This window comes from Spodoptera frugiperda, chromosome 6 (assembly GCF_023101765.2).
Source record: "Spodoptera frugiperda isolate SF20-4 chromosome 6, AGI-APGP_CSIRO_Sfru_2.0, whole genome shotgun sequence".
NCBI lineage: Eukaryota > Metazoa > Arthropoda > Insecta > Lepidoptera > Noctuidae > Spodoptera > Spodoptera frugiperda.
Genome location: NC_064217.1, coordinates 13,205,383 through 13,229,941, shown reverse-complemented (window position 1 = coordinate 13,229,941; position 24,559 = coordinate 13,205,383). Strand labels below are relative to the sequence as shown.

The window sequence follows — 24,559 nt, the reverse complement described above, 5'->3', positions numbered from 1 at the left end:
TAACCGCAGCTTGCGTTTAACCGGCCTAAAGACTATTTCTATCCTGCCAAAGTTTGTTGCTCTAAGTGTGTTGACGTGAGAAATACGCGTGGAGTCCCAAAGTGGCGCATGTGGGACGCGCGTCAACTGACCAAAACAACGAGGTCGGTCTTTATTCACGTATGCGGAATCGTCTACTTGAGCTGGAGAATAGGTATCGCAGCGATAACGAGCCAGTCGTGTCCTCGCAGCCGATTATTGCGGTTGCTACATCAATATATTTGTTCTCGTACATTTAACCGCTGAAAATATAATTCGCATTAACAAGAACCTCGTCGCGCGCTTTGTGGAGTCAGGTGTCGGTTGAATATCTGCGCCTAGCCTTGCGTTTAAAACTGTCAAGGCGAGTGTGGAAGGAGTGCAACGTGTGGCTTGTAAACTGTTTAGCTTGTAAACTCGTAAGCGGTGGTGCAGTGACCCATCAGCCGTGCGTGAAGACGGTACGATGGTGCGCAAAGGGGAGAAGTCCACCGCCACCCTGCTCAGGACTCTGGCCGACACGCTCCGCTGGCAAACTCTCCGCGCCGTCACTTTGGTGCGTTCGGTAAGCAACACGCTTCAACGCATATCACTATTTAACCATAGCCATTGTTTTAATTATTTAAAAACATTTATTGTGCTTAACACGTAGCAGCCACTACTGAAATAATTATCCTATAATTCTATTATTTACTATACTCACAGGTGTGAACAATTGTTTGTCGTTATTCGTTATCGCGGTTTATGCTTACTTCTCGGTTTATTGACGTCATTGTATTGTGCAAAACTTGTAGGAAACTCGATTTTTATCAGATAAACGATAACTCGTACGCCGGTAATATCGATTGACGTGGAGTCAATGTTTTGACATGTGCTCACGATGCGTCCGTGTGACCATCTCGGACAGTTCACGTGCGTTTATCGGAATCTATCGCAATCTCTGACCTCAAGGGCGGAGATCACGTTGCGTAAACAAGCGCAGTGACACCGTGCCATATCATTTCTTACCTTCGATGCACATTTTATCACGAAACTCCTTATTTTAATGGATTTCACGATGATTACTTGCTTAATTTGTCATTCCTTTGTTTACGTACATAAAGTCACAATATATTGGCCACGATGAAGTGCAATCAAATCACTGATAACAATTTCTAAATGTCAATAAACATGAACAGACAACAAACAAAAGATTTTGGCACTCTGCAACGTTCATAAAAAGTTGATACACAAACCAACGAACCGATAAATTAGGTCAAATAAACGTCGAGTGCGATGCATATGTAACCTAGAACGGTGAGCGAATTGTCGCATTTTGTTTACATACCTACATATGTACACATAATAGGGGGGTACGTACATACGTGTATACAGGTGCGGCGTAGACATTCGGCCCGGGTCTTGCTCTGACCCAGTTAAAGCCACTTCTTATCTATTCTACTAGATATAGTCTGGATTGACCAGTCTGCAAGAAACTTTGCTTCTTTCATGGTTTGTCCTGAAAACTAGTAATAACTTGTCCAACGTAATTTTGTCCTCGGTGTTTGAGGAAGTTGCAACTTCTTTTGTTATTGCACGCTCGCCTAAGATTAGTCATATTAGGAGACGAAGTAATGAGACCAATTTTATTTTTATTGACGATGTAACTAAGTTTAGTTACAGACAATGTAATTGGCTCAGTTTTAGAACCTGGATAAAACAAATCATTAAGCTACCATGTTGAGTTAAGTTTTGCATAAGATTTAATGCGTAAGAGAGAGTCGCATATCTCTTTGCATCGCGATATTTGTCAAATGGATCAAACATTTCCCTAACATATTTATGTATGTAAACACAGCCTTCACATGTGAACTAGGACAGTGAATACGATAACAAGTGAAGTTATAGAACGTATTCGTGCCACCTACTGGCATCATGTATTAGTCATATAAACGTGTCAGTTTCGTTGCATCAACATCGCTGCAGTGCTTTATCACTTCCTACAATATGACTTGTTTGTAAAGGATTCCAACCATCTGGAATATCATTACGACTAATCAAATAATAAAGGTCTGCCTCACTCATGACACTGACTCATGTAAAGAAAAAACTTCAGATACTTTGACCTTTAGCCTTAAAGAAGTGCCACGTACAGCTAATACGGTTTGACACAGTCTGTCTGTAAGTATGCTTTGCATTATGATCATCACCATTAGTCGGCATTCTCTTCGCTAGGATGGGACTCAGCTGTTGTGGCGGCGTCTCGGTGCTATTAATAAAGCTGTTAGGACAGTCACATACCAGCCCGACTCCTGTCTAGCGACTAGTCAGACTGTAGGGAAATTTTGGAACTGGCTTTTAACTATTTATGACTTTGGAGTAACAGTAAATATTGTACATTGGTTCCTTGTGGGTTTAGAAGATTGCTTCAGGAATCGTCCTTTATAGAGACCAATTTTGTTGTGAAAACGAATAGTAGTAAATTTGACAAATTTTCATTATTCAATAACAAAGGTTATCAGTAAACAAACAAACATTCATCAGTACTCGAGTCATATTTTTCTGTAACCACCGGTAGTCGTACGGAAATAAATTCTCTCCCAAGAGAGGTCGACTCCACAGCATCACTAAAGAATCGTGGCAACATTAATATTTCAACAACGACAACACGCGTCAACAATCAACATTACCTTCGCAACTTGGCTTTGTTTAAAAAGGATAAAATGCTTGATATATTCATGTGTTGCATCCTTCCGGCGTGCATGGGCCGTAAAGTACGCTTTAAATGATCCTACACGGTATTGTGCCCAGGCGCTCGTGCCCCGAGAATTTGTTAACCGTTACCTCATCCACCCTCCGCAATTTGTTGTTATTCAGACTCTTTATTAAGCCTACGTAAAAATATTAAGTGGTAGGTGGCATTTGATGAATATTTTCCGTGGTTCTTGGGAACACCCACCATCTTTAATATCAAAGTGTGGGAGGGAGAATTATTAAGGTGGTCCCCGCTGATATATTAACCAATTTCATACTTAATCTTTAATCCAGAAATATTTATTTTATTCGTACAAGATAAATTTGCAACAATTTATTACGATAGTCTGTCGTTCTTATAATAGACGTTAGGAATGCTATGAACTTTCGACTGTAAACTTTATTTAATCTTTGTTCTCTTTCTTACAAAATTGTCGCTTTTAAATTTGTTTCTAAACTTCATTTACAAGTTCCGAGATTTTCTCGCCGTACTATACATAAATCTGACTTTCGTGTTATGTAATTTGGAGGTCGAAATCTGTTATGTTTCAACTAAATTGTTAGTGACAACTTTCTGTATTTTTGTTGTACACAAGATCATTAATTGGATGTAAAATAAAAATAACCAATGCATGACATTTGTTTGGACATTCGTATGAGTTTTTAAGAAAACCGATGTCGTTCCCTCGGATACAAAAAAGAGCGTACAAAATAGCTTAAAGCTGTATAAAATTGCAGCTGCAGTGTGTGTGCACGGTTGATCAGTGTTCGGTTCGTTATCGTGGCGGGCAGCAATACATTGGATCGGGAGCGCAGCGGAGTCTAGTCGACGTCGGCGGCGGCGTGCCGTATCGCCGGAGCCGCCATCCGCAGAGATGACTATGCTCGCTCTCATTCATTAGAGGGGCGGGAGGGCCGGGGCGCAAGACGTCGCGCGCCGCCCGACGATATCGATTTTGTCCCACTCTCCCCCCGCGCCCGGCACACACCCCCGCACTCAGCATCCGACCTCGAGTGCTCTCCTCTCGCGCCTACCGAACACCTACGACAGAAACTACGCCTTAACGACATGACGCCACAGCTCAAAATTCCAATCCCTGACGCCAGCCTGACGTCCTCCCGCCGATCCCTAATGGACCCTCCGGCCGAAAGTCACTCGGTCGAGATTACAACGACGCCTCCGCCGTCCACGCCGTTGGAAAAAATAAGCTTTTTGTTACAATTAAAATGGTAAATCAAACCAATTTTAGTAATTGCGAGGTCAAACTTTGAAGTGGCGGCGCGCGCTGAGGGCGGGCTTTTTAAACGCGTATGATTTTTAATGGGCGCTCTTGTTCTTGCATAGTTGTGTGTCGGACTGTCGCGAGAATGTCATCTAATGAGGAATGCGAAACTTCGATGCGACAACAGACAACTTGTGATTTAATTATTAGTTCCAATACCTCGATAGTCGGACTTGAAATTTACTCCGAAACTGTTTGTTACCATCGCGCAGTCCGAACACGGAGTCTCTCGCGGATGTTCAAACTTGGCGGCACAACCGAATGGTTATATTCTGAAATCTTCTGAACATTTATCATAGATAGCTTCGTATTTGGTAACAAATTAAAATAGTATGATTTATAATAACTGCATTAATCCCACATAATAGCAGACATTTCCATAAAATGACATTGTACCTTTACTATATACAGAACACGAAAACATCACAATAAACACCCACAACAAATATTTAAATATTACATCATGCAATAACATTATAGAGACAGAGTTTAAGCCAACATTTGCACCAAACAATAAAATACCATAATAACAACTTTACATCTGTATATCCAAGTGTCTCAATGTCACTGGAATACTACGTAACATAATAATCTAGAAAAATGCATTCTATTCTAGTCCAAGCTATTATTACTACCTATTTGCGTTACTTGCAACCTTTATTGACGTAGACCGCCCACATACAGCGATGTGCACATTAAAACATTTGTGCAAATATATAAAAAAAATATATTCAACATTCCTACTGCATATTTAGTTCACTGATCTCTGATCTATAAGATAACAGTACTCCAGTTGTGGTAGGTCCCGAGATTATGCATCGTTTTCATAGCTAATCACCGTTTAACACTGACGGTATACAAGACGACAATATAAATGGCTTATTACTGCTTAAACGCAAAGGTGCATCTGGTCATTGAATAAGTGAATGGCACAAAATTGTCAGGGCAAATAACTTCGTTTAAGAAATGATGTTGTTAAGTTTTATGCGTGGTTTATTGAATCATTTTGATAATATAGAAGGTATTATTTAAAGTTATTCGATGTTCAGCTGTTTGTGGAATGTCGACTCCTGCGCAGCATTTTTCATTTTCCTTTTTCATGCATCTCAATAGAGCCGTAAGTGGTTTTCTCGTTGGATTAAATTTTTAACATATTTCATTAAGTCGCGAGTGGCTTAAAAACCTACTTTTAGTATTTAAGAGACTTGGTCAAATAATAAAACAGTCACAACAGAACATAACAATCAAACCGCTGTTTTTCCACTACCGTTCAGGAAGTATACGAACATTGTAAAAAGCTTAAAAAAAAAAATAACCCGTCGCGGACACGAAATTACTTTCATCGCGGGAGATCAAACAGTTTTCCAAGGCTGTACAAAAACAGATTTACAACACATGAGCCGCAGTTTATGCGTCGGATCCGAATATAAAAATTACGTCACCGAATCGAATGCATTCCTTTCCAAAGTGCATTTGGAAATAACGATTCTGTAACAGTTTTATTACTAACTATGGTATTTAAAGCGACTGTTACTGTGTTCTCAATACAACAAGAATTATTCATACCAATGTTCCAACTAAACATTCCACTTGATTTCAATTTAACAGGTATAATTTGTCTAACAAGAGTTGTGTTAAGGTATACGTAATTGCTTGCTATTACAATCATAATGTTCTTACACCCACGCTTACATCCCTCGAGAGGCAACAAGAGCCTTTAGCGGCAAACTAAGAACTTTCACAATCCCTTAGAGAGATTTTGGGAAAATAGATAGATGTTTTACGTTTCTATATTTAGATTTGTTTTTTTAGATTTGTTTGATTGAGCCTGAGCTCTGTTGATAAGTTATTCTGTATACGTAAATATATTTCATTTCTTAGTGGATATGCATTTATCAATATCAAAAAGTATTGTGCATGAAAGCAAGTGCAATATGTGGATAAACATGTACCATCTTTTCTAACTGTGATATAATAATGCTTATAAAGTTCCAGTGGCAAATTGGACAAAAACTTCCATAAAACTTCTTGCTTTAGCTTATTCTGGTTTTCATAAAAGAACCACCAACAATATTACACATAAGCTTAATTAAAACCTAACCAGTTTCGCCCAGAGCACAGGAACATCAAATATTTGTTAATATAAACTTGCATTATGTTTATGATTTATGACTCTCGCGAGAGTTACATCTAGACGTACTTAAGAGCTTTTGAAGTCGCTATCAAAATGGTTAAGTGTTTGTTTGTTTACATAGAGTAATATCTTCATTGCTTCTTATCAAAATATTAATGTCACATTATCATTCAGAAAGCCAGTTATTGATTTAAATGGCCGTAAACGTATCTCATAGAATTCCGACTGTCAATTTATTTATCAACTATGTAAACATAATAGATATGTTCGATACATGTTATTTATTAATGAATAGTATCTGTTAGCTTGGTTATTATGGTAATGCCCCATCAAAGGCGTCTGCCCGGACCTGCCTCAACGAGGGGAACGCTTGGGGTAGGTTATGGTATTGCACTCGCCGATCCGCCGACTGCAAGGGTGGTTTTGCATAAGTATACCTCGGCTTATAGTTTACAGCCCTGAATGTGTCTGTCTAACCGCTGGATTTATGAATGCTGCGGTGCAATTATGACGTTTCGTACTAGTGTGCGTGTGTGTGTTTACGCTGTTCCGATTGCTATGCAAAGTTTTGAATTACGTGCTTTAAACATTTTACCTGATTTATGTACACCTGCGCCCGTACTTCCTGCCTTCTTAAATACAAGATTTGTACGGCGTTGTTTTCAATTATTATCGAACACTCGGCCGTTTTAGTTAGTTGTAAATTTTAAATCAGTTATCTAGACTGGTACCGAGGTGGAAATAAACAGAGATCGATATTGCTCCGGTGACGGCCGAAACTTTGTTTGGGCCCCTCGACATTTTAGGTTTACACCTGAAATGTATTAGGTAGTACATTAGAGCAGATCACTACAACATCTTAAAACTTAGGCGAGTACCTACCTGTTGGATTTTTTCGCCGGGTCGGGTAATCCGACAGATGATTAAAAAAGCGTGCGTGCCCACTTGACGCACAGTGTTAGCTTTTTTACGTGTGTGTGCGGTGTGCGGTGGCACTAATGAAACGGGTCCCGGCGTGTGCGTCGTGGCGGCCTACGTACGCGGGCCTTGCATTGGGTCGGGTCAGTGAACCTGCCCGCCCACTATCGGGGTAAATATGCCGAATGCACACAGATGCGCGCGCCGGCCCCGCTCGCCCCCTCCTGCCCGGTCGTCGCCGCTGCACTCTGCACGCATACACCCCCGACCCCTCTTAAAACTCCTAATTGATTGCACAAATTTTCTCGCAATAACTGTCTTTTTATGGTGTTAATGATGTAAACTTGCGCAGTTCCGCCGCTTTAATTGATACTCGACGACGTGATAAGTTGTAAACCAGAGTACCTAATGCGCGACGAATTCTCATTTCCATATCACCGCGGTGTCGTCGACGGGACTATGAAAAATTAATTAGCATACGGCGAATTTTGTTTTTCGGGATTCCGTTACGATCTCTGGCTTTCCAATTTGCTATGGAAAGTGTAGTGTAAGCGCATAATCTGTGTACAACATCAGTTGTCTATGTCAGTTGTCAACGTGAATTGTCAAGGGCAGTTTTAATTATACCGAGCTACAAATGGGCTGTGTGTTTTATTGTGAGCTTCCCCAGTACTAAATACTATAGTGGCGACGAGGACAATTAGTTACGGTTTTGCGTGCGCATTCAATCTACAGTGTGTCACAATGTCGATTGGTAAAATCAAAGAGTTCGACATGCGGTCGGGGTTATGGACGTCTTATATGGACAGACTTGAGATGTACTTCAAGGTGAACAAGGTCTCGGACGAAATGAAGTTACCGACGATGATTGCTAGTATGGGGGATGAAGCTTACGAGTTGCTGGTTAATCTCGCTAGTCCAAACAAGCCTTCGGAATTATCTTTCGTACAAGCTGGTGATTTGATGCAACAACACTTACAACCGCCGCCATCTTCGTTAGCGGAAAGATACCGATTTCGACAGAAACGGCAAGGTGCTACGGAGGATGTGGCCACATACGTAGCGGAACTGAAGAAATTGTCGCGGAATTGTAAGTTCAACACCAATTTGAACGAAAACTTACGCGACCAATTTATCTGCGGGCTGCGCAGTGACGTCATTCGGCAGCGGTTATTCGCTGAAAATGACACCATAAATTTTGCGGAGGCGGTCAAGTTGGCGTGTTCGTTAGAAGCAGCGGAGAGGGACGCAGCTGTGGTTGAGGGGAAAGGAGCATCAGAGGCGAGGAGTACGTGCTCGGTCCATGCGCTAGAAAAGTGCGCGGGGCGTGTCGGACAAGGACGCGGGCGCAGAGTTGGCGGAGCGGGACCGGTAGCACCGACAGCTAGAGGCCGCACGCGGCCGGTCAATGTCAGGATGACGGGTTCAGCCGGGTCGGTGAACGCAGGCTGCGCAGCATGCGGGGCGGCGAATCACGATTTTGACAGGTGCCGCTATCGGAACTTTGTGTGCAGCAAATGTCAAAATGTGGGTCACTTGCGGCGGGTGTGTCCTGAGTGGAAAGGTCGAAGGTCGCAGGAAAACAATGACGGTCAAGAAAAAGCGATTAGGCGCGGATTTCATTTCGGAGATCTCGACTACGGGACCAGTGATGAAGAAGGGGTTATCGAAGATCTAAATCTCATGGCATTAAATAATTATAAGGCGGTGAGTTTACCCATTCTTATAGATAACATTCCAATTGTAATGGAGATAGACACTGGCACAGCCATTTCGTGTATAAATAAAAATGTATATGATTTGTATTTTGACCATTTGCCTATTAAAAATGATAATACTATCCTAAAATTTTATGATGGCTCGAAAATAAAGCCCTTGGGTATAATTAAACCGTCAGTGTGTTATGATGCCATAGAAAAACAATTAGAATTATTTGTCATTGAGAATGGTACCACATCTTTGATTGGGAGACAGTGGTTGGCAGAATTACAAATAGATATTCCAAAGTTTCAGTGTAATTTTATCAGGAAGGATGACAAACAAATTGATATTGTGTTGTGTAAATTACTTGACAGGTATAAAGAACTGTTCAGTGGAGGGCTGGGACGGTACAGGGGGGGCAAGGCAACACTGCGGGTGCGTGAGGGCGCGGAACCCGTATTTCACCGAGCACGGCCCCTGCCGTATGCACTCCGTGAGCGCGTCGACGCTGAGCTCGATGCGATGCTGCGCGCCGGCGTCATCGAGCCGGTGGACTGCTCGGACTGGGCTTCTCCACTGGTGCCTGTTAATAAGGCTGACGGTACGTTACGTATTTGTGCGGACTACAAGTCTACTTTAAACCCCGTTTTGCTGGTCGATCGTTACCCACTTCCTAGAATTGATGATGTTTTGGTAGGGTTAAATGGAGCTCAATATTTAAGCAAAATAGATTTATCTAATGCTTACAATCAGATTGTGTTGGATGATTCCAAAAAGTTTACTGTCATTAACACACACCGAGGGTTATTTCGATACAATAGGTTAGTATTTGGCTTAGCATCTAGCGTAGGAATTTTCCAACGCATTATGACAAATTTATTACAGGGCATTCCGCATGTGCAAGCGTTTCTTGATGACATCATCATAGGAGGTCAGACTAGAACGGAGCATTTACAGGCCCTTGAGGCTGTTTTGAAGCGTTTAGCTGACAACGGATTAAAGTTAAGGAAGGATAAATGTGTTTTCTTGGTAGACAATGTTAAATATTTGGGGTATGTGATATCAAAAGATGGAATTAAAGCGGATACTTCTAAGATTGATGCTATTCTTAAGATTGAAGCTCCTACCAATGTAACAGAATTACGTTCGTTCCTAGGTATGATTAACTTTTACGCAAGATTTACTAGAAATCTTAGTTCCTTACTAGCTCCTTTGCATAGTTTACTGCGGAAGGAGATTCCATGGAAATGGGACAGTGAGTGCGAGCGCGCATTCGGAGAAGTCAAAAGAGCGTTAGTCAGTAGCGAGGTGTTAGCTCACTACGATCCTAGGAAACCGGTTATCGTGACGTGTGATGCGAGCGCGCGGGGTATTGGAGGGGTATTGGCGCAGCGCGGGGTGCGGGGCGAGCGCCCAGTGGCGTATGCGTCGCGTGCCCTCACTGCTGCGGAGAAAAATTATTCTCAAATACACCGCGAAGCTTTAGCTATTATTTTCTGTGTAAAGAAATTCCATCAATATTTATACGGACGAAAATTTACATTACGCACTGACCATAAACCGTTGGTTTCTATCTTTGGCCCTAATGCCGGGATACCGACTATGACCGCGAGTAGGATGCAGAGGTGGGCCGTCATTTTGTCTGCTTATGACTACGATATAGAATACATTAAAACTAACGAAAACTGTGCGGACGGCCTATCGCGGTTGCCGATCAATACTACTAAACAAGAAAGTGACGTAATTCCGGAACAGACATATTTACACTTTGCACAAGAAGCGTTATTATTGGATAATAAACAAATAAAAACATTTACATTGAAGGATGCCATTCTGAGTAGGGTTTTATCGTTTATACGGGACGGTTGGCCCGAAGTGTGTAGTATAGTAGGTATGCAACCTTATTTTAATAGGAAGTCGGAATTATACGAGGAATTAGGATGTGTTATGTGGGGGCATAGGGTTGTAATTCCTGATGGTTGCCGAGATAAAGTGTTAAAATTAATACATGAGCCGCACATGGGGATAGTTAAATCCAAAGCCATAGCACGTAGCTACGTGTGGTGGCCCGGCATCGACGAGGCGGTGGAGCGCGAGTGCCGCGCGTGCGCCACCTGCGCCCAGCATGCGGACGCGCCCCCAGCGCATCCCCACGGCTCTGGCCCTGGCCTCACCGCCCATGGACTAGGCTCCATTTAGATTTTATGGGCCCCATCGGAGGTAGATTGTATTTGGTCGTAGTAGACTCCATGTCAAAATGGTTAGAAGTTTTTTTGGTTCCTAATACGTCAGCTCGAAGTACTATTTCTAAGCTTAGTGAACTATGGAGTAGGTTTGGCGTTCCTAGGCAGATAGTGACAGATAACGGTCCACCATTTACAAGTAGTGAATTTGCCACCTCTTTACAGGGTGACGGGGTGGAACACGTATTTACAGCCCCTTATCATCCCGCGTCAAATGGGGCGGCGGAGAACGCAGTCAGGACCCTAAAGAAGGTTATTAAAAAGGCTATAGCTGAGAACAAAAATATAGAATTGACCTTGAATAATTTCTTACTACATTACCGTAATACCGAACATTGTTCTACGGGAGAAAGTCCGGCGATATTACTGATGGGCAGACGTTTAAGGACTAGGTTAGACGCGTTGAAACCAGATAGGGAAGGCAAGGTTCGTGAGTCGCAGCAGCGGCAGGTTAGAGGTAAAGGTGGGGAGAGTAGAGAAGTAGGAGTAGGTGACGATGTTTGGTACCGTCAGTATCTAAAGGCAGAAAAATGGCAACCAGGATCTGTGATTAAGTCAACAGGAACTAATGATTATAAAATTCTTGACGATAAGGGTAACGTTCACCATAGACATCTCGACCAGCTAAAGCGTAGAACGAGGAGTTCGCTTGTAGTCCCCACAGGTACGAGACCGTCTTCCGTGGACCCTCAGACTTTGGAGCCTGATATCCAGGCGGAGATCCCATCTGAGCGGACCGTAGTTCGAGGCGAGCAGCTGGGTGAGCCCGGGGGTAAGATAGGTACCAATACAGAGTCCGTTGAGGATTTAGGCATGCCAATCAGTGAGGACTTTACCACGCCTCCTACCACCCCAGTACCGACCCAGCCACGTCCCGTTCGGAGTTGTCGAGTGGGTAAAACCATAAACTATAAGTATTCTTAAGTTAATCATAATTTGTTAGATATTAAGTAGTTAATAAGTTAGAGAGGGGTAATTGTTGTAATTCTTAATTAAGTGGGGAGGGATGTAGTGTAAGCGCATAATCTGTGTACAACATCAGTTGTCTATGTCAGTTGTCAACGTGAATTGTCAAGGGCAGTTTTAATTATACCGAGCTACAAATGGGCTGTGTGTTTTATTGTGAGCTTCCCCAGTACTAAATACTATAGAAAACCTTGTTATTTTTCAACAAACCAGCGAAAGTAAACGTACGCAGAAAAATTAAATATAGTAAGCTGGCCTCGAAGCTCTTAACTTTACAAAGTTGATTTTGCATTTTTTATTTCCTTCGATGAAATCGTTCGATTGAAATCTTTTATTCAGCATTCATTAGTTTTTATTTAGCAAGATCAAAAGCAATCGGCGTCTTGGCACGAGTTTACATAACTCTGGTACAATCAGAAGAAAAGCTTCGGACTATCTATTACGAGTAGGCAGGCACGCGAGAAAGAAAAATATAGACAGCTGTGCGTTTTGTCATAGAACCAGAATAACTTGATAACGCAATCAATTGTGGGTGATCCAAGCATTACATCATCGAATGCATTTGGATGATATCACGGTGACGTCACGGCGCAATGCGTATAAATAAAATTTGTACGCGTCCGTGTGATGCCAACATCCCTCCAACAATAAATACATGCAATAAAAATCGCATAGAATTGCAATGCCATCATAAACGCGCCCGTTTTGGCATGATTGCCGCACAACGCGGTCTTTTAAACATCTTGACCTATTCAATTGTGTGATACATTGCTTACTTTATGTTTCTATGGAGATCTGCGAATGAGAGATAAAGTAGCATTTTTATTCATGCAATACTCAGCAACAATGAGAGAATACCATGTAATATTCTAATGCATTCTTGTTTGGAAACCGACAGTGTTTATGTCACGTGACAACTGATTTTCTTAAGTTCGAAGAAAGTATTTACAGTGAACAAGCTGATCAGTAAACATTTATACAAAATGTACGTTAAATTACGGCGGGATTTTCATTACGAACATTTTCGTTCAACTTTTCCACATGGCAACAATGTGGCGTATTAAAAAATGAATGAATACCTTAATTCTACAGACGGAAAGAGCATTATTGCGAATTCACCAAATAGTTAGTAAAAAGATTTCAACTCGAAAGTAAATGTTAATTTTATTGTTAAAACGTAAAAAGAACTTATTAAAACCAAGAAACTGGGTATCTGCTCCTTGAGACCAAACTTCGAACAACTACTAATTGCAAGTGCAAAATAACAAAGTTTTAATTGATGTCTAACTTCAGTGGCAATAACTATTGTTAAGTGCAACAATATTGCTTCCCATTAATAAGAAATCGATTGTTTTCTTTATATCAATTAGTTGTTAATTTTCATTAGGTTTGGGTCAGAAAGACTAATGACAGGTCTGATGAAGTATGCCACTCCTTACCTATATCACAGATTAGGTAAATATACAACTCACCACACCACATTATTTAAAAATATTCGTGCTTAGCTGTGTGTACAGTAACGACTTACTAATACTGATCTCATCTCAATTCAGATAACGTTAAACTTTTAAAAAACTCGAACGATTAAAGTGACAATAAAATACTCAAAAGAAACAAATAGCATGTAGCATAATAAAATCATAAATTATAATATTAAAATAACAAACAATAAATTCATAAACAAACTTGTTTCCCCCCTATAAAAACGATATAAATGAATCACCACCACGAACAAACCCCATTAGTTTTAGTATCGACATGCTATAAAAGTTTTATTGGTTTAAATCAACGCGACCCTCGACTCGTTTGGTCTCCAGGAAATGCATGCTATTACGGCGCAGTTAATAATTAGCCTATGTTCACATGCCAGCGTTAGGAAAGGATACACAGTATGTACCCCACTCACTTACTTCTCATTGGTGTCCACCCCTAATTAAATAATTGACGATGCATCAGAATTATTGGCAACTAGATGCGATATGATTTTTGGGGTATTTTTTTTGCGTTGTTTTCTGTTTTCTTGATGTTTTCTAATTAAATTACTGTTAAAAACTGTTTCTATAATCTAATAATTAAATCATACGTATTAAATTAGCCTTCTTAATAAAATTATCTAAAAACAAAACTTTTTTTTTTTGTAAGCTAAGGATAATAATTAATGCCTACTGGATACCACCACTAGGCATTTCTTGTACAAAACTAGATCATGGTAAATTGTTTCGCGCGCTACGCCCTCACTTCGTTCTCGTAGCCAACCGATGAGGTTGCGCCGGAACTCGTTGGCTTATTTGCAATGTACACTATAAATTATTCAAGCAAGCCTAAAATTGTTCATGATACATTTGACGTTAAAAATAGACATTAGGTGAGTGGTAGTCAAGCTACGAGAGCTACGCGCTACGGTTGCTACGCCGTGCTACGGATTTTTTCAGACTACGCCGCGCCGCTTCGCGTCAACTTGATGTCGTGCTACGGATTACTACGAATATGGGAAAAATATTTGCGCTTTTAGTTTAAGATTAATTAATTCTTCTTTTATGTAATTTTAATAGGTATTGTTATTGGTTGAGTAGGCGTAATTTTTTATTCCTGCAAAGTAAAATAATAAGTTGAAAAGTAACGAAGAAAGTATACAAAACACACGTGTCAACATTAAAACATAAATCTTGTGATAAAGGAAGCAAAGCATATTATTTTAATACAATAATATCTCTCGTAACCTGTCACATTTCCACTAACTAATAATTTATTTTCGTACCACACTCACCTATTGAAACACGAGCAGATGTGGTTCCGTATTGTTTGTAAAGTTTGTGTCGCTTCACGCTTATGAGTTAAGACCCGACAGATTTGTATCGGGCTCGGTTGGCAACGACAACTTCCTACCTACAGGTTGTGCAAGTAGCGCTCTTCACGTTTCCATCTCCGGCCATGTTCATTAGATAGTTAACCGTCGACCGAATAGTGGATCACGTCTCGCTATCAGGTGCGCTGCAAACAAAACGCTCAATAGAGGCCGGGTTAAACATGCACGACGGGTGTACGGGTATAATTAAAGTTTAGGAGACGCTCACGTCGCCCGTTAACCTCGTTATCGGGCGCTGGAAGTGGGTGAGACGCGGTGGGGAGGGAGCCAGCCTCGGGGTAGGGGGGAAACGGGGAAAATCAATGACAGCCGCCGCGCGCCGTCTCTCCCCGGCCCGACGCGCTCATCTCGCGGCCACGTGCCGCGGTCACTGGCCTGGCTCACCACACCATCCTCTACCATAACCACCATCATTTGTCTCCGCTCATCGTCAGCGTTGCCACTTGCACAGTTAAACATATATGCTCATTTAAAAAAGTTTAACACGATCATTTAAAAAAATATTTTTCTAACCCCACTTTGTCAACCGCCAAAAAATGTCAATTGTCGCAACACACGTGGTATTCGGGCGACCGGCACAAATCACGGCAAATAGCCTGGCATCGGTCAACAAACAAACAGTTTAGTCCAACAGATAAGTGTGCGGTTGCACGAAGCCTTGCCAGTTGTTGGGGGCGCTCGGTCGCCTGTAAAACATACAATGTAATATGTAGGTCGCTGTCAGAAATTTGGGTTATCGTTTGGCCGCGTCGATATGCGACACTTCCGTGCCACCACGATGCGAATGCTATGCACTCGCCGATATTATTGCTATGTCATGCTTCCGTGTTACGTAATAGCGGCTTCTAAATGCCAGATGTTATTGGTCACGTGACGCACTCTCACGGTCCTCTCGTGTGACTCTCTAACACGTTCCCAACTAAAAGCATTCGACAACTATTCACAGAACAGCAAAAGTTCGCAAACTTCAAAATATATATTTTTATAAAGCTCCCGAAGTTAGCAACCAGTCGCAAAACAATGAGTCATATTCGGGCGAGTCTCGCGGTACCTCGTAAAATTGGTAGCAATGAACTTCCTAGTCCCAAATCCATGCGTTGATACCTACGTCGCAGGTCGGCAGGCGGTACAAATGTTTTATATAAGCATATCGCGGCCCGTCGTCGATCAATGTCAACCGCATATTTGGGTCAACGTCCGTCAACCGAGAATTCCCGCGTTCGGCTACTCTTCATTTCCTATAACGCATATACATATAGCAATCGTGCATTGTTTAGAACATCGAAATATTATTTTAACAGATACAGATTTATGAATACAATGTACTTTATCATTAATACAAAATTCTTAAAACAGTTTACTGAAATAACTAGAAAGCTTTTTAACATATTCGTACTTTTCTGTTCTAAAACTGCTTGAAAACTGTTGTCAGTCTTATTTAAAAAGTTGGTAATGTTGTCGTAATAACTGTCAATGTTACATTGTCAATGTTAACAAACCAAAATGGGCACAATGGGTAAATAACAAAAAAAATATAACCAAAAAAAATCCATCCAATGATTTTATATTATACTATTGGGCTGACAAATCCACCAAAAAAACTGGGCAATATAAAATCTACGTTGAATAACAATGAGGTGATCTTTGCGTCCAATTATTCATGTAATTTCTTTTATTTTTTATCCTGTCTTACAATCACTGTTAGGGCTGATAATAAACTCAAATATACCTTTTATTCTTTGACCAAAATGCCTTGGTTTCGTTATGTTAATAGAATACGTATACTAATGTTAATCTATTTTGTCATCAGGTGTATTACGCGAAGAAAAAACGGAGAGCGCAACAGTACCTGGGCGAGGATGGCTCGCACAAAAAAGAGAGGAAGTTATATAACGACGGCTATGATGATGATAACCATGATTACATAATCAAACAGGGCGAGAAGTTCCTCGACCGGTATGAGATCTCCTCGCCGATTGGGAAGGGATCTTTTGGACAGGTAAGCTTCCATTTCCTTACTTATCCTGCTGATGTATTTTTGTCTGAGGGAATACAATACAAGATAGAAGGTACATTCGTATTATGGTTTGCTGTGATATAACCTTGCAGGTTCTTATTATCACGACTCGCACCTAGTAACAACATACTAAGATACTCCATATACAAAACTTACCTTTGAAATCTCGATTGAGTCGATGTCTCGATTGATCTTCAAAGCATTTAGAGTAAATACTAAGAAAATAAATCAAGAAACACTTTTGCAACTTCTTCAACAGTTCTTTTTAGATATTTTCGTTTTCATTTAAGTTACTCATAGCAACATTAAATGGCAAGGTAATGAAACCAGTAGAATATGTGTCATGTCAGGTGTGTTACACATGTTCTGAGAAAAATAATAAATAATATGAGTAAAGGTTGCACTTCGTGGTCAAGTACATGATTCACACAATACATTGTAATAGATATCCTGTTATCGCCACTAAGCTACTTACAGCCAGATTATTGAGAACATAATGAGTTTCTCCTCATCGTAGTTGTAGTAAACAGAGATTAGGAATGCTTCTGAAAACTACATGTTTACTATTACCTTGTTTAAACTTGAACGTGTTTATCCAAGTGTCGTTTCTATGAACACGTCTTCAGCCTTCTCTAAGACTCAATTAGTTAAGTCAAAGGGCAAGCTTCACAATGCATGCTCTTGTCACATTCTCACAGTCGACTGAGTCAGTAATCCGACAAGACTTGAAAGAGGTCACTTGTCAGGCCTTTCCCGGGCTTTCTGGCTTCTGAGCCACGATGGTGAAATGGTGGAAACATGCTGAACTTACAATGAAACGTAATATTACAATTCTCTTTTCTAACACCTTTGAATAAAGTTGGTATTTGATTGCCCAAATAAATCCGTTGGTCTTTTTAACTAGGGTTAATTTAATGATGGTATGTCTGTCTATTTCCAGGTTGTGAAAGCGTATGACCACGAGGAGCAGTGTCAAGTAGCGATTAAAATAATTAAGAATAAGAAACCCTTCCTAAACCAGGCACAAATAGAAGTCAAGTTACTAAAAATGATGAACAGAGCGGATCCTGAAAATAAGTATTATATAGGTGAGTTTTTATTTTCATACTTTTTTGTGAAAGCTTTTTGCACTTGCTGTTTGGCGCTAGTGATGCGGTTGGTCCTGTTAATCTATAGCTTGGTTACGAGACAATTGATTTGGAGATACAAAATAATTGCACTGCTTTGCGTTTCCACTTGTTTAACAAAAACTGAACATTGATTCTTTGCTTTTCACAATACAATGATTTCAATCCTCATCGTTTACATGGAATAACATAATTTATTAACGTGCAAACAAATTATATGGCGGTATGTGTGTGCAACAAAAGTAAACAGACCATGAATCACATCCAATGTTTACTTTTACAGTTGCAATGTCAATGCGAACACGTGACCAGTCTCGGAGGAAACTAACCTAACACGTGCTACAGTGATTAGCTAATGACTTGTTTTCACCAATCAAATATAAATAAATACTATTTAATAGTTAATTGCGCGTTACTTTTAAAAGTAACTTTATTCCGACCGCAACCGCATTGTGGTTTCTTTTTACTGTGGACTGTGGACATCAGAATTCAAATTGTATTATGTTTTATTAATGTCTTATTGGATAAACTTCATAAATACTTGGTACACAGGTGCTTATCCACTTCTGTATTGCACTGTACTTTAATGATCAGTCTCAGCAGCTTCTTAATCTGCTGAAGATATGATTTTGAAAACTGTCGTAGGGCCAAATCTACTCTAATGAAAATCCATTTAGTAGTTTTCCTGTTTTATCATATTTACACAGAGAGTCACTATCATAGTAGTTGATATTAAAATACATAGTATGTATCTCCAACCCACCTGTCCAGAGGTGGAGATTATGGCAAACCCTCTTATGTAGAGGGGGTTCATAGTCCAGTAATATCTATTAACAGAATCGGTGTCAGTTAATGATAATCTTATCACAGACTAAGAAGCCTCAACCACCCAAAACTGCTGCAACTCTTGTAAGCCAGTAAATACAGTGGATACAACTACATATAAGCCCTGATTTAACAATATATTGTTTGTTTACTTACAGTGAAACTGAAATGTCACTTTATGTGGCGGAACCACCTGTGCCTAGTATTCGAGCTGTTGTCGTACAACTTGTATGACCTGCTACGCAACACCAACTTCAGGGGCGTCTCGCTCAACCTAACGCGCAAGTTTGCGCAGCAGTTGTGCACCGCGTTACTGTTCCTTAGTCAACCTGGTAAGTTCTTTGTTATGTATTATTTACTCTAGTAACTTTATGTAGCCTCCTTTAATGATAAATTGTGAAGTGAGAGACACCTTGTTGTCTTAAGAGGTGAAGTGATTGGAGCAAAGGTTTGCTCTGGTTGTGTTGTCAAGTCCAATTTGGAAGCTTCTTACAATTCACTGGGTTATACTGCAGACGCCGTGCTATTACTGAGAATTTTCTAAAACCGAAGTATAATAATAGTAATACTCAGCTGAGCCGGGTTCAAAGTCTTAACCAACAAAACAGTTGATATCTTCTACAAAACTACAATGAAGAATGTTGACTGATGGTAATTAATTCCAAATAAGTTATGTTATTATAGTCCGATCATTCCACGATCTCTTCCATTATTGGCTAACAAAAGAATTGCGTAGTTACCTGCGAACGATTGAATCTGAATTAATTATACCTACATTCCCGGAACTGATAGAAGGTCCATTTAATATCACAAGCCTGTCCCGAAATTCTATTGTCAAGCAAATCTTGATGAGATTACCCCTTATCTACAATACTAATACCTCTCTCTTTTGTATTCCAGAACTAAATATAATTCACTGTGATCTTAAACCCGAGAATATACTACTATGCAACCCGAAAAGGTCAGCCATTAAAATTGTGGATTTCGGGAGCTCGTGTCAACTAGGTCAAAGGGTAAGTCTGCCTGGGGCACTTTAGTCTACCGCTGTTGTTATAGCCTAAACTCTAGACGTCCTTTTTAAAATAAATACTATGAAAAAAAAGAACTTTGTTCTTTGTAGTCACCCTTTGCTTCTCAGTAGTCAGAACTAATTCGAATTAGTTGTCAGTTGTTTAACAACAGACAGCCCTAAACCAAAAAAAGTTAGATTAATTCTTATTTTATTTTTAAAAAAGGCCACGTTAAAAATATTACAAAGGCTAAAAGCGACCTATTTAATTATTCTGTATGAAATAACTAGCTACGATTAATTATTACCGAGAATTCTAATATAATTAAATGTTCGTAATAGTAACATTAAAATATGAATTAGTGTAAGCACGAAGAAATTCAATGGAACACAGTGAGTTATCGGAGTGCACCTAACGCGAGTCACTCGATTTATGGACTCGATTCCCGTACACGCTAATTGCTGAGATAAATCACAACGGGGTCGTGTGATTCGTAGACGAGGCTAGGTTATCGCCAACTTCGCACATGTACTTAAAACGTAATACAACGCACACGATAAACCCATTCATTGTACCGTAACATCCATTAATTAATTCATAATTGAGATTTTATATATAGCTTTCCGATATCGCTTTTTTATCCTTACATTTTTGTGAATGAATCTATTTTTGAACGCTCTTTTTTTAACCGATACTCCCTATATGCCTTTCCAATACATTAAGAGCAGTTATTAGAACAGAGTCTTCTGAATATCAGTATTTTATATGAAACTGCTATTCTTCTCCACGTGTTAATACCAGGACATCAGGGTTTAATGAAGTAGTAATACTATACAATCTACTATTAGTTTTGAATCCTAGTGTTATCAGGCTATATCCATAATTGAAACCGTTGCTTGTACACTAGGAAACCAGAATATCTACCTTGATATACTAATTATAAGAGCTATATTGTCATCAGTTTTCTCAATGTTTGCAATGATTCAATATTGTAAAGACTGAAGTAATTAAGGTCATGGTATGAACTTGACCGCTTCAGACCTCTTGTTATCTTTCTTTGCTTTATTCAAATTGTGTTGGAAGTGGTAAACTTAATTGCTACTTACTTTGTAAGTTTCAACTGAGATTGATTCATTATAATATTAATATTCACTCTTAACTCAACAATGTTGAAGTTTAACTTTATTTTCTTGAGTGTCCCGGCTCATTTCGCATTGTGGTGATAGAGTTGTCAGTTTTCCTTCAACTGGACAAATGCTACGGTGCATTTCTACTTGGTACATTGATATTTAACTTTATTATTTCGGAAGAACACTAGTTTTGCTGTTGCATTTGTTCCAAGACTAATCTTATTAGAACCTAAATGGTTGAGTTCAAAATTCACTAATTCACTCAGACGGCTTCACTCTCTAAAACCTCACCAACTTCTTTGGTTATTACACTAGTGAACCGTAGTAGCAGTATTAGCGTGGCGACTCTCTATGCTATTCAAATAACTAGATGGTTCTTCGCCTTTAATAATATTTTTTATAAGTAACTAATTACTATTTAGTATTTGAAATTGGTCCATCGTTTGTCCATGTGCGTTCACTGCTATTCAGTACAAATAATTAAAAAAATGGTCATCCGATAAAAAATAATACTATGATAATGATGCGATTTGTTTATTTATAACATGTATTGTTATCCGTATATAATCTTTCTATGTATTTAAATGTGTATTATGTACATCTGTGTTGGTAATATCATATCATAATGTCGTGAATGCGAACATGTGTCCGCGAACAACGCCTATAGAGAAGTAAATTACGGATTAGCCTAAGCCCCGCCTAGCCTAATATTATTACTTAAAACATTCATTCTATTACTTACTTTGTCACAAAGGACGGTTACACGTGGCAACACGTTTATATTCGATCATAATACCTAACTACCGTGAGACATACTAAATTAAAAACATCACGGTATTTTGACGTACATTAATCGAGAAAAGTTCTACTAGTTTTGAGTCACAGAGGGACCCTTCATCATGAGCAGCGTACTAACTAATGTCTTGAAATGATGTTTCAAAATCACCTTTACAAATGTTACAGTTATTGCATTGTATTCATAAAGACCTCTGACTTTAGCTAAGTCAATGTAATTAGCTTCTAGATTTAATTACTTTAGTATTGTTCTTACTAATTAGATTATAGATTAATATTGCATTGTCGTAAACTGTATATTTCTTTATGATTTCCGTTATTTCTCTTGACAAGGTATTAAATACGTTGTTTCTACCTTGAAAAGGTACGTTGTAGATAGATTAAAATTATTAACTTATGCCTATTAAATTGGTCTAGTTATTTAGTGACAGTGTCACTGTTGTACAATTTCAGACTGCATGAGATGTTAGTTGGAATTACGGAATCAAAATACTCAATAGTTAGCAAGAATCTGAAATCGAATCCTCTGACTTGACTTGGTCAAATTTGCAACTAGTTAACTACAGAATTTTATCGTTTCTTGAACCTGACCTAACTCACTTACCTAACATGAAGCTAACAGAATACAATTTTCTCATTACAGATATATCAATACATTCAATCGAGGTTTTACCGGTCGCCGGAGGTGTTGCTCGGCGTGCCGTACGACCTCGCGATAGACATGTGGTCGCTGGGCTGCATACTCGTCGAGATGCACACGGGCGAGCCGTTGTTCAGTGGAGCCAACGAGGTCGATCAGATGAACAAAATTGTCGAAGTGCTCGGCATGCCGCCTGATCATCTGTTAGACCAGGTCTGCCTTATATCCTTGTTCTTTAAGACTTTTTTTATACTAGCTACTTTCGCGCGGTTTCACCCGCTCTGCTCGGCTCCTATTGGTCGTAGCGTGATGTTTTATAGCCTATAACCTTCCTCGATAAATGCGCTATCCAACACAAAAATAATAATTCAAATCGGACCAGTAGTTCCTGAGATTAGCGCGTTCAAACAAACAAACAAACAAACAAACAAACTCTTCAGCTTTATAATATCAGTATAGATGTCGATGGTCGACGTTTGGCCGCTATTTCACCTGATGGTAAGTAATGATGCTGCCTACGATGGAGCACGTCTGCCCATAAGCAACCTATTCACTCGAGCTTTGAAGACACCCAGGTTATACCCATCAGGAAACACAGACTCCGGCAAGGAGTTCCACTCCCTAGCGGTTCACACTTTGACTGCCAACAAAAATCTGTTGAAGCCAAATCCTCCGTTAGCGCCGGTCATTTTTGCCCCCCATGGCGTTTAATGTGTTAATTTACACAGAGTTAATTTGAATCAATTTCTAAATCGTACTTTTCTCATCCACAGGCACACAAAACAAGAAAATTCTTTGACAAATTACCAGCGTCAGAAGGCGGTGGTTATGTATTAAAGAAGGTTAATGGAAAGGATGGAAGGTGAGTTTCAATAAATTGTGGATGCTGTTCGAGTCCTCATTTCACATACATATTGCTAATTTTAAAACATTGGAAACTTCTTAACAATATGAATACCTATGACAAGTATGGTATAGCGTTTGTGAAATATATCGCTATCCAGTGCCGGATTAAGTTCGCTTTTAATGGTCACTTGCGAAACTCAATACAGTTAACCTATATGACGCCGTTTGTTGTGAAGAACCCATAGAATCCGGCACTGAAGCTGTCACTCACCAATTTTCCACTAAGGTGGAACTTTTTCACATTGTGTTAGACAGACTTCATTTTAACTACATTTTGGCTTCATGCTTTGCAATTGTAGTTAATTTTCAAACTCCAAAGCAGACAAAATGCGTTTGAAATTCAGTCCATCATTCTATAGCGTTAGTAGCGAGTGAGTACAATATACGAAGTGGTGTTAATGTGTGCAGCGGTTACAGGAAGTACCGGCTGCCGGGCACGCGGCGGCTGCACGACATCCTCGGCGTGGAGGGCGGCGGGCCCGCCGCGCGCCGCCGCGGGGAGCCCGGGCACTCCGTCTCCGACTATCTCAAGTTCAAGGTAAGGTTACACTTTCCTCTCCTCTCTTATAGTCACGGCAAGATGACACTGTATATACTTTCTTTACTAGCTTCTGTGGTCATCATACATCAGTTTCTTTCCACTGCTGGATCAGTGTCTAATGCGTGCTGGATGCATACCGATTGGATCTGGAGGTCATGGGGAAAGCCTATGTTTCAGCAGTGGTTCTGTCTGATAGGATGATGAAACGTAGTGTACGGGGTGCCCTTCAGCTAGGTGAAGGGACGATATCAGCAAAATAGCTGGTAGTGGTTTGTTACTAGGAGGATTTTTATTGGAAGTACTAGGAGAATATTTATTTCTATCAGTAGGTAGACTAATTACAAGAACCTTTTTATGAAGGAGATTCACTTCTTGTATTCTTTTGTGTAAGAATTATATGGTACAGTTTGTGACTTGTTAGTTGCTCAATGTTTTGCTGTCATCTAAACAGTTTTGTAACAAAACACGTGTATCTATTTCCAGGACCTAATCCTCCGCATGTTGGAGTACGACCCCAAACAGCGTGTGACGCCGTACTACGCGTTACAACATAATTTCTTTAAACGGACCGCAGACGAGTCCACAAACACACAACAAGCACAGTCGCATCACCAACACGGTTAGTTTCCATCACACTTGTCCTAATCCCCAATCTCTTCAACACCTCTCTCATATTCACCAAATGTTCTAAAACAAACTAATTGTA

At 39.9% G+C, this 24,559-nt stretch overlaps 2 protein-coding genes across 9 annotated transcripts in view; both read left to right on the top strand.

Annotated features, from left to right (window-relative positions):
• The window catches only part of LOC118267806 (serine/threonine-protein kinase minibrain), a 35,846-nt gene that overhangs the window by 6,437 nt on the left and 4,850 nt on the right, over positions 1-24,559 (top strand). For 2 of the 8 annotated variants that reach the window (XM_035582004.2, XM_050694383.1), the window contains exons 1-9: positions 211-583; positions 16,673-16,861; positions 17,820-17,967; positions 18,990-19,163; positions 19,732-19,844; positions 22,410-22,619; positions 23,180-23,268; positions 23,730-23,850; positions 24,337-24,472. In XM_035582004.2, coding sequence (XP_035437897.1) covers positions 485-583; positions 16,673-16,861; positions 17,820-17,967; positions 18,990-19,163; positions 19,732-19,844; positions 22,410-22,619; positions 23,180-23,268; positions 23,730-23,850; positions 24,337-24,472 — 1,279 coding nt within the window. In that variant the 5' untranslated portion in view covers positions 211-484. Of the gene's footprint in view, positions 1-189; positions 584-16,345; positions 16,500-16,672; positions 16,862-17,819; positions 17,968-18,989; positions 19,164-19,731; positions 19,845-22,409; positions 22,620-23,179; positions 23,269-23,720; positions 23,851-24,336; positions 24,473-24,559 lie in introns of those variants that run through there. The other 6 variants (XM_050694382.1, XM_035582006.2, XM_035582002.2 and 3 more) reach the window with 5 other exon arrangements.
• Positions 7,630-12,137, top strand: LOC118270349 (uncharacterized). Its single transcript, XM_050694384.1, has 2 exons — positions 7,630-8,793; positions 9,162-12,137. The coding sequence occupies exons 1-2, from the start codon at positions 7,831-7,833 to the stop codon at positions 9,165-9,167; spliced, it is 969 nt and encodes a 322-aa protein (XP_050550341.1). The 5' UTR covers positions 7,630-7,830; the 3' UTR covers positions 9,168-12,137.

Excerpts from the sequence above, each read along its gene's own strand:
- LOC118270349 (XM_050694384.1), top strand. The coding sequence starts at position 7,831 with ATGTCGATTGGTAAAATCAAAGAGTTCGACATGCGGTCGGGGTTATGG.